Source organism: Gigantopelta aegis, chromosome 10, assembly GCF_016097555.1.
Source record: "Gigantopelta aegis isolate Gae_Host chromosome 10, Gae_host_genome, whole genome shotgun sequence".
NCBI lineage: Eukaryota > Metazoa > Mollusca > Gastropoda > Neomphalida > Peltospiridae > Gigantopelta > Gigantopelta aegis.
The window spans coordinates 2863750-2878451 of NC_054708.1; the positions used below are offsets into that span (position 1 = coordinate 2863750).

At 36.7% G+C, this 14702-nt stretch overlaps 1 protein-coding gene across 1 annotated transcript in view; it reads right to left on the minus strand.

Moving 5' to 3' along the window:
* Window positions 1–14206, minus strand: part of LOC121384463 — a 20591-nt gene extending 6385 nt beyond the window's left edge. The window contains exon 1 of the mRNA XM_041514865.1: window positions 13939–14206. Coding sequence (XP_041370799.1) covers window positions 13939–14014 — 76 coding nt within the window. The 5' untranslated portion in view covers window positions 14015–14206. The remainder of the gene's footprint in view (window positions 1–13938) is intronic.
* Window positions 14207–14702: the final 496 nt, after the last annotated feature.

Genomic DNA, 14702 nt, shown 5'->3' on the forward strand with positions numbered 1-14702 from the left:
CTGTATATAAAGGATTCACTGTATATAAAGGATTCACTGTATAAAGGATTCACTGTATATATCACTGTATAAAGGATTCACTGTATATAAAGGATTCACTGTATGTATATAACTGGATTCAAGGATTCACTATATAAAGGATTCACTGTATATAAAGGATTCACTGTATATATATAAAGGATTCACTGTATATAAAGGATTCACTGTATATAAAGGATTCACTGTATATATATTCAAGGTATATAAAGGATTCACTGTATATAAAGGATTAAACTGTATATATAAAGGGTATATACTGATTATATATAAGGATTCACTGTATATAAAGGATTCACTGTATATAAACTGTATATAAAGGATTCACTGTATATAAAGGATTCTGTATATAAAGGATTCACTGTATATAAAGGATTCACTGTATATAAAGGATTCACTGTATATAAAGGATTCACTGTATATAAAGGATTCACTGTATATAAAGGATTCACTGTATATAAAGGATTCACTATATAAAGGATTCACTGTATATAAAGGATTCACTGTATATAAAGGATTCACTGTATATAAAGGATTCACTGTATACTGTATAAAGGATTCACTGTATATAAAGGATTCACTGTATATAAAGGATTCACTGTATATAAAGGATTCACTGTATATAAAGGATTCACTGTATATAAAGGATTCACTGTATATAAAGGATTCACTGTATATAAAGGATTCACTGTATATAAAGGATTCACTGTATATAAAGGATTCACTGTATATAAAGGATTCACTGTATATAAAGGATTCACTGTATATAAAGGATTCACTGTATATAAAGGATTCACTGTATATAACTGTTCACTGTATAAAGGATTCACTGTATATAAAGGATTCACTGTATATAAAGGATTCACTATATAAAGGATTCACTGTATATAAAGGCTTTACTGTATATAAAGGTTTCATTGTATATAAAGGATTCACTGTATATAAAGGCTTTACTGTATATAAAGGATTCACTATATAAAGGATTCACTGTATATAAAGGATTCACTGTATATAAAGGATTCACTGTATATAAAGGATTCACTGTATATAAAGGATTCACTGTATATAAAGGTATATAAAGGATTCACTGTATATAAAGGATTCACTGTATATAAAGGATTCACTGTATATAAAGGATTCACTGTATATAAAGGATTCACTGTATATAAAGGATTCACTGTATATAAAGGATTCACTGTATATAAGGATTCACTGTATATAAAGGATTCACTGTATATAAAGGATTCACTGTATAAAGGATTCACTGTATATAAAGGATTCACTGTATATAAAGGATTCACTGTATATAAGGATTCACTGTATATAAAGGATTCACTGTATATAAGGATTTACTGTATATAAAGGATTCACTGTATATAAAGGATTCACTGTATATAAAGGATTCACTATATAAAGGATTCACTGTATATAAAGGATTCACTGTATATAAAGGATTCACTGTATATAAAGGATTCACTGTATATAAAGGATTCACTGTATATAAAGGATTCACTGTATATAAAGGATTCACTGTATATAAAGGATTCACTGTATATAAAGGATTCACTGTATATAAAGGCTTTACTGTATATAAAGGATTCACTGTATATAAAGGATTCACTGTATATAAAGGATTCACTGTATATAAAGGATTCACTGTATATAAAGGATTCACTGTATATAAAGGATTCACTGTATATAAAGGATTCACTGTATATAAAGGATTCACTGTATATAAAGGATTCACTGTATATAAAGGATTCACTGTATATAAAGGATTCACTGTATATAAAGGATTCACTGTATATAAAGGATTCACTGTATATAAAGGATTCACTGTATATAAAGGATTCACTGTATATAAAGGATTCACTGTATATAAAGGATTCACTGTATATAAAGGTATATAAAGGATTCACTGTATATAAAGGATTCACTATAAAGGTATATAAAGGATTACTGTATATAAGGATTATATATAAAGGCTTCACTGTATATAAAGGCTTTACTGTATAAAGGCTTTACTGTATATAAAGGATTCACTGTATATAAAGGATTCACTGTATATAAGGATTCACTGTATATAAAGGATTCACTGTATATAAAGGATTCACTGTATATAAAGGATTCACTGTATATAAAGGATTCACTGTATATAAAGGATTCACTGTATATAAAGGATTCACTGTATATAAAGGCTTCACTATATAATGATTTTACTGTATATAAAGGATTCACTGTATATAAAGGATTCACTGTATATAAAGGATTCACTGTATATAAAGGATTCACTGTATATAAAGGATTCACTGTATATAAAGGATTCACTGTATATAAAGGATTCACTGTATATAAAGGATTCACTGTATATAAAGGATTCACTATATAAAGGATTCACTGTATATAAAGGATTCACTGTATATAAAGGATTCACTGTATATAAAGGATTCACTGTATATAAAGGATTCACTGTATATAAAGGATTCACTGTATATAAAGGATTCACTGTATATAAAGGATTCACTGTATATAAAGGATTCACTGTATATAAAGGATTCACTGTATATAAAGGATTCACTGTATATAAAGGATTCACTGTATATAAAGGATTCACTATATAAAGGATTCACTGTATATAAAGGATTCACTGTATATAAAGGATTCACTGTATATAAAGGATTCACTGTATATAAGGATTTACTGTATATAAGGAGGATTCACTACTGTATATAAAGGATTCACTGTATATAAAGGATTCACACTGTATATAAAGGATTCACTGTATATAAAGGATTCACTGTATATAAGGATTTACTGTATATAAAGGATTCACTGTATATAAAGGATTTACTGTATATAAAGGATTCACTGTATATAAAGGATTCACTGTATATAAAGGATTCACTGTATATAAAGGATTCACTATATAAGGATTCACTGTATATAAAGGATTCACTGTATATAAAGGATTCACTGTATATAAAGGATTCACTGTATATAAGGATTTACTGTATATAAAGGATTCACTGTATATAAAGGATTCACTGTATATAAAGGATTCACTGTATATAAAGGATTCACTGTATATAAAGGATTCACTGTATATAAAGGATTCACTGTATATAAAGGATTCACTGTATATAAAGGATTCACTGTATATAAAGGATTCACTAAAGGTATATAAAGGATTCACTGTATATAAAGGTATATAAAGGATTCACTGTATATAAAGGATTCACTGTATATAAAGGATTCACTGTATATAAAGGATTCACTGTATATAAAGGATTCACTGTATATAAAGGATTCACTGTATATAAAGGATTCACTGTATATAAAGGATTCACTGTATATGTATATAAAGGATTCACTGTATATAAAGGATTCACTGTATATAAAGGATTCACTGTATATAAAGGATTCACTGTATATATATAAAGGATTCACTGTATATAAAGGATTCACTGTATATAAAGGATTCACTGTATATAAAGGCTTCACTATATAAAGGATTCACTGTATATAAAGGATTCACTGTATATAAAGGATTCACTGTATATAAAGGATTCACTGTATATAAAGGATTCACTGTATATAAAGGATTCACTGTATATAAAGGATTCACTATATAAGGATTCACTGTATATAAAGGATTCACTGTATATAAAGGCTTTACTGTATATAAAGGATTCACTGTATATAAAGGATTCACTGTATATAAAGGATTCACTGTATATAAAGGATTCACTGTATATAAATTTACTGTATATAAAGGCTTCACTGTATATAAAGGATTCACTGTATATAAAGGATTTCATTCACTGTATATAAAGGATTCACTGTATATAAAGGATTCACTGTATATAAAGGATTCACTGTATATAAAGGATTCACTGTATATAAAGGATTCACTGTATATAAAGGATTCACTGTATATAAAGGATTCACTGTATATAAAGGCTTTACTGTATATAAAGGATTCACTGTATATAAAGGATTCACTGTATATAAAGGATTCACTGTATATAAAGGATTCACTGTATATAAAGGATTCACTGTATATAAAGGATTCACTGTATATATAAAAGTATATAAAGGATTCACTGTATTCAAGGATTCACTATATAAAGGATTTACTGTATATAAAGGATTCACTGTATATAAAGGATTCAAAGGATTCACTGTATATAAAGGATTCACTGTATATAAAGGATTCACTGTATATAAAGGATTCACTGTATATAAAGGATTCACTGTATATAAAGGATTCACTGTATATAAAGGATTCACTGTATATAAAGGATTCACTGTATATAAAGGATTCACTGTATATAAAGGATTCACTGTATAAAGGATTCACTGTATATAAATTCACTGTATATAAAGGATTCACTGTATATAAAGGATTCACTGTATATAAGGATTCACTGTATATAAAGGATTCACTGTATATAAAGGATTCACTGTATATAAAGGATTATATATAAAGGATTCACTGTACTGTATATAAAGGATTCACTGTATATAAATTCACTGTATATAAAGGATTCACTGTATATAAAGGATTCACTGTATATAAAGGATTCACTGTATATAAAGGATTCACTGTATATAAAGGATTCACTGTACTGTATATAAAGGATTCACTATATATATAAAGGATTCACTGTATATAAAGGATTCACTGTATATAAACTTTACTATATATAAGGATTCACTGTATATAAAGGATTCACTGTATATAAAGGATTCACTGTATATAAAGGATTCACTGTATATAAAGGATTCACTGTATATAAAGGTATATAAAGGATTCACTGTATATAAAGGATTCACTGTATATAAAGGATTCACTGTATATAAAGGATTCACTGATTATATAAAGGATTCACTGTATATAAAGGATTCACTGTATATAAAGGATTCACTGTATATAAAGGATTCACTGTATATAAAGGATTCACTGTATATAAAGGATTCACTGTATATAAAGGATTCACTGTATATAAAGGATTCACTGTATATAAAGGATTCACTGTATATAAAGGATTCATATATAAGGATTCACTAAAGGTATATAAAGGATTCACTGTATATAAAGGATTCACTGTATATAAAGGATTCACTGTATATAAAGGATTCACTGTACTGTATATAAAGGATTCACTGTATATAAAGGATTCACTGTATATAAAGGATTCACCTTTGTAAAGATATTTAAATACTAACCTTTGTAAAACATATTTAAATATTAACTTTTAAAATCAAGTTTAAATACTAATCTCCATAAACATTTAAAAATATGAACCTGTATAAACATGCTTAAATACTACCTTGTATAAATGTTGAAATACAAAAGATGTTTAAATACTAACCTGTATAGACATGTTTAAATACTAACCTGTATAGACATGTTTTAATACTAACCTGTATAGACATGTTTTAATACTAACATGTATAGACATGTTTAAATACTAACATGTATAGACATGTTTAAATACTAACCTGTATAGACATGTTTAAATACTAACATGTATAGACATGTTTAAATACTAACCTGTATAGACATGTTTTAATACTAACCTGTATAGACATGTTTTAATACTAACCTGTATAGACATGTTTAAATACTAACATGTATAGACATGTTTTAATACTAACCTGTATAGACATGTTTAAATACTAACATGTATAGACATGTTTAAATACTAACCTGTATAGACATGTTTTAATACTAACATGTATAGACATGTTTTAATACTAACCTGTATAGACATGTTTAAATACTAACATGTATAAATATGTTAAATACCTTTATGTTTTATTCATTATTTGGGGGGGGGGGGGGGGGTTGCAACGTCAAAAACGATTGTATACATTATTCCAAAGTAGACCAACATACATTTTATTTGGCAAAGAATTCATTATAATTATTCTTCCATTACACCTTGGATTCCCATGTCACTTTGCAGTTAGGGGACGGGGGGACGGGGTGCACACGCCCAGCATTCTATTGGGCCCGCGCCTGGCGATTCTGTATTTCAGTTACCAGTAGACCGTGATGTATCAGCTTCGTGATTAACACACAGAAATGGATCAGTGCAACATCTGCTCGACTAGATAATGAAATGGAACACAAAACAAGACTTAGGACTCTGTCACATGCAGGGCCATACCCAGCCTACATTAATTGGAGGGGTCCCGGGGGGGGGGGTCTAAAGAGGGGGGAGGGGTGTATTTATTAAACAGAATAAAGTAACTGTAATATAGGATTTTCTCCATCTAGACTAAAAGTACCACCAGTCCAGACATTACCGTAGGCACTGCAGCAATCATGTATGCCGGAGTAGTGTGTTTGCATTCCGTTACCACGTGGTTGGTTTTAATAGTTTGTATATATCACTGTTGACATAGTGATGTATGGGTTTCTATTCAGAAGGCTGTTTGCTTGTATTGGATTGTGCTGTTGTTGTTTTTTTTAGTTGTGTGTTGGATTGTGTTTTCGAGGAAGGTAGTGTTGAAGTTTATTTTGTTTAACGACACCACTAGAACTCATTGATTTGTTAATTATCGGCTTTTGGATGTCAAACAATAGTCTCAGAGAAGAAACTCACAACATGTTTCCATTAGTAGCCAGAAATCTTTTATATGCACAATCCCACAGACAGGATAACACATACCACGGCCGTTGATGTACAAGTCGTGGTGCATTGGCTGGAACGAGAAATAGCCCAATGGGCAGGGATGTGTGCTATTATAAATATTAGCTGAAAATGTTTAAATGCGTATGTTTGTTTGTTTGTTGGGGTTTTTTTTGTTTGTTTGCTGTGGGGGGGGGGGGGGGTGGTGGTTGGGGAGTTGGGGGAACGGTGAGGGTGGGGGTGGGGTGAATATTAAAATCAAAGGGGTTGGTTATCAATAAAGATACATTTTATAATTACTGCACGTATGCAGTCGCTATATGATCAGCTGTGCACCGTACATAGGCATGACGCTACCATTTGCCGTGTCGTTACTGGTAGCAGTTTAATTAATAGTCTAGTTTAGGAAAGATGTCTTCGTTAAAAGACAATATAAAAAAAACGAAATATATTAAAGTATTAAAAAAACCCATTGGTTTGAGGTTACTGTGCCACTGGCATGCTATTATAATATAACAACAAAATGAGGCCGTGCTCATGGCAGGTGGATGACGTCACATCTTCGTGGTCAACATACGTCGACGTTTGCATTCAAGTTTCGAAGTTAATGCACCTTATGAAAGGAGCTCAATCACGGATTTAGTGGGCCTTGTTTCTCTAAATATGCATTATAAATGAAAGTTACATTTATTTGGAATACCAAACCTAGTTATTGTATGATCCAAAATATTTTAATTGAACTACGATCGAGGGAATTCCACGACACACTTCATTTTTAAAATTTGGAAGTCTTCTTGTAAAAAGTCATAAAAATACGTCACACCCTACGATGATTTTAATATTTTGTACGACTAAGATAGCTTCGAAAATATGGGACTCGTACTGATGAGGCTATATATACGACAACCGTATAATGTATTTGTGAATTTTATATACATGGTAAATAATAAAAAATATATTATTACATGACGAAAATAACCGCGAATACGCTGAAATAAAATAATAAACAGTCGGAACATGAACTCACCATTTATTATTATTATTATTATTATTATTATTATTATAATTATAATTATTATCAGGCGCGTGTGCAAATTATTTTGACTGGTTCGCAAAGTGGTATTTCGGTTTTCATGGGCGGATCCAAGGGGGGGGGGGGGACCAGGGGGACGCGTCCCCCCAAAAAAATTGTTCAAGTGCCCTCAAAATGTCCAAGTGCCCTTTTTGTTTGTAGAATTTTTTTTTTTTTTAAGTAAACAATAATTATATTGTAGATAAATGAAATCAAGATTTTCGTGTACATGCGCAAGCTTGCAGATATGTGTCTGTGTTATTGAGTCTCAATGGGGCCCCATTGAGGTTCTAACGCGAGTGACGCCAATTTACTTCATTATTGCTAGTATATTATGACGTAGAACTGTAGGAATTCATATTAATTGTAAATATCAAAACTTGTAGTAAGGTGCCCTTTTGACGAGTCAATGTGCCCTTCTTTTTTGGTCCCCCCTAAAAATATTTCCTGGATCCGCCCATGGTTTTAATGTATATCGTAAAAAAACCCAGTGTACTGTTGCATGTTTTGTCGTTCAAAGGTTGGCTAATTATTACTTAACCCAGTTGAATCCCAGGGGCGTAGCGTGATCTGGACCTGAGGGGGGGGGGGGGTCGAATATGAACCAAGTGGACCTTTGTCTATTTTGTTTTTACACAATCAGAAACTCCATATATATAAACTTGTATGTTTTAGTTCTGAAAGCGGACCATTTGCTTCAGGGGGGGGGGGGGTCGTCCGAACACCCACCCCCCACCCCCACCCCCGAACACCCCAGCCTACGCCCCTGAATCCAGTTCTACGTGCAGGGACAAGTTCAGCCTGCCGTTTGTGCGTGTGTGCAGCACGTTAATCTTGTATTTTTATAGCCAAAACTCCTCCAGATAAAACACCGCCCCTCCACCCCAAAAAGGTAGTAGTAGACTAATGATGATAATAATAATAGTAGTAGTAGTAGTAGTAGTAGTAGTAGTAGTAGTAGTAGTAGTAGTAGTAGTAGTAGTAGTAGTAGTAGTAGCAATAGTAGTAGTAATAGTAATAATAATTGTGTATTATTATTATTATTATTATTATTACATGTATTATAATGTTGGTAAAATCACGTCGCGGTGGGGTTGGGTGGGTGGGTGCGGTTGTTACAGAAACGTTACACAAATTTAAAGGGGGACCCGGGAGTGGTCTCAGCTTTACTAATAGCCTATAAAAAAATGTATTTTGAGTTTTATTGGCCCTTGCAATTTTGAGCATTTGAAATGTGACTAAATACAGCAAAATAACCTTTACCGTTATAAAATTTACGTAAGCAGTCTCAAAATTGTAATCAGTGAAAAATTATTAAGTTCAAGCCCTGTTGTTAGTTTGTGTACTGTCCGTAGTTAGTTTCTCTTTCAGTTAATCTACCTCATCATCATCATCATCGTCATCATCATCATTATTATTGTTATTATTATTATTTATTTATTTATTTATTATAATTAATTTTTTGTTAGTGCTGTAGGGACAATATGACGCTATTCATATATCTATGGAAAACGTACACAAAAGGGTCCGCTAAATTCATATACTCCCCCACCCCGTCCCCTGTTCAGAAAATGCACTGTTCGTACAGTACTTAGTATGTATTCCTCCTGTTCCAGATGGTTCGGTAATATGGATCAATCAAATACATGTACTTATTTACCGCCTATATACATTTTTGCTGTGAATATAGCCCGCCCTCGTTAGTGGAGGCTATAGACACGGCCTTCGTATATATAGTCACATCGTATATAAACACCGTCTAGTTCAGAGTATTATTTAAAAATGTAACAATTCCTATCCCAAGTCAGCTGTTATGGCATATTTTGTATAATAATGAATTTGACAAGGTGGAAAATACCTATAGATGCAAAGGCCTAACTAGTCGGGATTGTCGACGTTTAACATGCTTCTGTTACTAAAATAAATTAATGTATAAGCTTAGTACCATTCAGTAATTGTTTTTATAAATTTTTAATAACTTATTTTTATTGGGTGGGTTTTTTTCTATTTACCCTACGTCGCAGAGGACGGTCAAGCGTTCTCGTTACACGAGCTTGGTAAATCGTTTTGGCACTGCGGTTATTTCAGGAATGCCCGTCACGTGACTCAAAATAATACGTCACACCTCTGCTCTCCAAATAGCCGTTATTTTTCTCAGAATTATGGACCGTACCCATAATTCAATTATTTTTTTTATAAAATATCAATAATAAGTGTGATATGGTGGTTATGTAGATGGTTCAATAAAGTACTTTTAGGTACAAATCAAATATATATATTGTCATATAATACTTTGTTGGGTCAATAATTAGGTTAACCATCCGTGACAGAGCGCGTTTAAAATGAGCAGTTACGCATCCCTTTCAGCAATGTTCTAGTTTCTCATAATATATTCTGACATAGAAATACTATATTGAAATTTTATACAAAAGTGAATGCTCGTGTACAACATTATAGGCAAACGCGGTCGGAGTAGATACTTTTTAAAATTACATTTGCCGCGTTCCCTTCTTTATTACCACGTAAAAACTAAATGTACGCCCCACCCCCACCCTCCCCCACCATACACAGTTCCCCTTCCCCCACATAAAACCACACACACACACACACCATACACATACAGACACCACACACACCACCACCACCCACAGTCCCCTTCCCCCACATAAAACCACATACGCACACACACCATACACATACAGACACCACATACACACACCACCACCCACAGTCCCCTTCCCCCACATAAAACCACATACACGCACACCATACACATACAGACACCACATACACACACCACCACCCACAGTCCCCTTCCCCCACATAAAACCACATACACACACACCATACACATACAGACACCACATACACACACCACCACCCACAGTCCTTTCCCCCACATAAAGCCACATACACACACACCATACACATACAGACACCACATACACACACCACCACCCACAGTCCCCTTCCCCCACATAAAACCACATACACGCACACACCATACACATACACACACCACATACACACACCACCACCCACAGTCCCCTTCCCCCACATAAAACCACATACACACACACCATACACATACAGACACCACATACACACACCACCACCCACAGTCCCTTCCCCCACATAAAGCCACATACACGCACACACCATACACATACAGACACCACATACACACACCACCACCCACAGTCCCCTTCCCCCACATAAAACCACATACACACACACACCATACACATACAGACACCACATACACACACCACCACCCACAGTCCCCTTCCCCCACATAAAACCACATACACACACACACCATACACATACAGACACCACATACACACACCACCACCCACAGTCCCCTTCCCCCACATAAAACCACATACACACACACACCATACACATACAGACACCACATACACACACCACCCACAGTCCCCTTCCCCCACATAAAACTACATACACACACACACCATACACATACAGACACCACATACACACACCACCCACAGTCCCCTTCCCCCACATAAAACCACATACACGCACACACCATAAACATACAGATACCACATACACACACCACCACCCACAGTCCCCTTCCCCCACATAAAACCACATACACACACACACCATACACATACAGACACCACATACACACACCACCCACAGTCCCCTTCCCCCACATAAAACCACATACACGCACACACCATACACATACACACACCACATACACACACCACCACCCAGTCCCCTTCCCCCACATAAAACCACATACACGCACACACCATACACATACAGACACCACATACACACACCACCACCCACAGTCCCCTTCCCCCACATAAAACCACATACACACACACCTTACACATACAGACACCACATACACACACCACCACCCACAGTCCCCTTCCCCCACATAAAACCACATACACAACCATACACATACAGACACCACATACACACACCACCACCACCCAGTCCCCTTCCCCCACATAAAACCACATACACGCACACCATGCACATACAGACACCACACACACACCACCACCACCACCCAGTCCCCTTCCCCCACATAAAACCACATACACACACACCATACACATACAGACACCACATACACACACCACCACCCACAGTCCCCTTCCCCCACATAAAACCACATACACACACACCATACACATACAGACACCACATACACACACCACCACCTACAGTCCCCTTCCCCCACATAAAACCACATACACAACCATACACATACAGACACCACATACACACACCACCACCACCCAGTCCCCTTCCCCCACATAAAACCACATACACGCACACCATGCACATACAGACACCACACACACACCACCACCACCACCCAGTCCCCTTCCCCCACATAAAACCACATACACACACACCATACACATACAGACACCACATACACACACCACCACCCACAGTCCCTTCCCCCACATAAAACCACATACACACACACCATACACATACAGACACCACATACACACACCACCCACAGTCCCCTTCCCCCACATAAAACCACATACACACACACCATACACATACAGACACCACATACACACACCACCACCCACAGTCCCTTCCCCCACATAAAGCCACATACACACACACCATACACATACAGACACCACATACACACACCACCACCCACAGTCCCCTTCCCCCACATAAAACCACATACACGCACACACCATACACATACAGACACCACATACAAACACCACCACCCACAGTCCCCTTCCCCCACATAAAACCACATACACGCACACCATACACATACAGACACCACATACACACACCACCACCCAGTCCCCTTCCCCCACATAAAACCACATACAGACACACCATACACATACAGACATCACATACACACACCACCACCCACAGTCCCTTCCCCCACATAAAGCCACATACACAACCATACACATACAGACACCACATACACACACCACCACCACCCAGTCCCCTTCCCCCACATAAAACCACATACAGACACACCATACACAGACACCACATACACACACCACCACCCAGTCCCTTCCCCCACATAAAGCCACATACACAACCATACACATACAGACACCACACACACCACCACCACCACCACCCAGTCCCCTTCCCCCACATAAAACCACATACAGACACACCATACACATACAGACACCACATACACACACCACCACCCACAGTCCCTTCCCCCACATAAAGCCACATACACAACCATACACATAGACACCACACACACACCACCACCACCACCCAGTCCCCTTCCCCCACATAAAGCCACATACACACACACCATACACATACAGACACCACATACACACACCACCACCCACAGTCCCTTCCCCCACATAAAGCCACATACACACACACATACAGACACCACATACACACACCACCACCCAGTCCCTTCCCCCACATAAAGCCACATACACAACCATACACATACAGACACCACACACACACCACCACCACCACCCAATCCCCTTCCCCCACATAAAGCCACATACACACACACCATACACATACAGACACCACATACACACACCACCACCCACAGTCCCTTCCCCCACATAAAGCCACATACACATACACACCATACACATACAGACACCACATACACACACCACCACCCACAGTCCCCTTCCCCCACATAAAACCACATACACGCACACCATACACATACAGACACCACATACACACACCACCCACAGTCCCCTTCCCCCACATAAAGCCACATACACACACACACCATACACATACAGACACCACATACACACACCACCACCACCACCCAGTCCCCTTCCCCCACATAAAACCACATACAGACACCACACACACACGAACACAGCCAGTGTTCTCTGACGCTGCCATGTTATATGTTGCTATAGCACAGCTCGGAGACACCCCAGCTAACACACACGCACACACACAGAAAGAGTGAGAGATGGGAAGGGAGGCTAAAACAAGTGGAGAGACAGAGACGGACAGAGTTATTTTGTTTAACACCATTAGAAACAGTTGGCAATTCTGATACGTGGTCTTCAGAGAAAATCCACTGCATTTTTTCTCACCAACAAAGGACAAGCAGAGAAAGAGAGTCAGAACCAGACGGAAAACAAACGTATACACCAAGAGATGGAATACCGAACATACCCACTGCGTCACTAAATGCCTCAAAGTTGTCATTTTTTCCAGGAACAAGTCTCCAAGTACCGAAAAACATCTCCATGGTGTAACACAGATAACAAATTTACACTTTATCCTCCAATCGTTGGTTTACATAATTACTGTTCAGGAGTCTAGAACTGTTCAACGAGTAGACTGAAGTGCACAGCATGTGTTACTCCTGTGCTAATTGGTAGTTCTCAGTTGTACGACATTATATATTAATTACTGAACAGCATTTCAACAGGTGTCCATGCACTACAGTAACTGCTTAGTAGTGGTGTTCAGCTCTTGGAGCGGATCCACGATTATTCTTGGAGGGGTGTCGGCGGTCCGGGTTTAGCTGGGATATTTCAAAAGATTATTGAATGTTTATTTTGCCTTTTTTTAGTCAGGGTGCAAAAATCAATGTTTAGTGCTGTGTGCGGGGGTGGAGGGAAAGAAAGTATTTCCCTCTTATCCCCCGTCTGTGTGTCTCTCCGTCTCTCTATCTCAAAGGTTATAGTTTCTTTCCAAAACTGGCAATAGAATATATATATTTAGAAACTATTTGCTGGGGTGTCGTTAAGAAATCATTGATTCCTTCATTCATTTTCATAAATCTATGATTCAATGGGTCGATTCACAGCACTGGTACATGTTGGGGACTGTATGTGCTGCCAATAACTTCCCCTTCCTCGCATCACGCATGTTATGTCCAAACAATCTCAACCTGGGCGTATTTTATGGATGTCTAGGATCATTCATTCGTA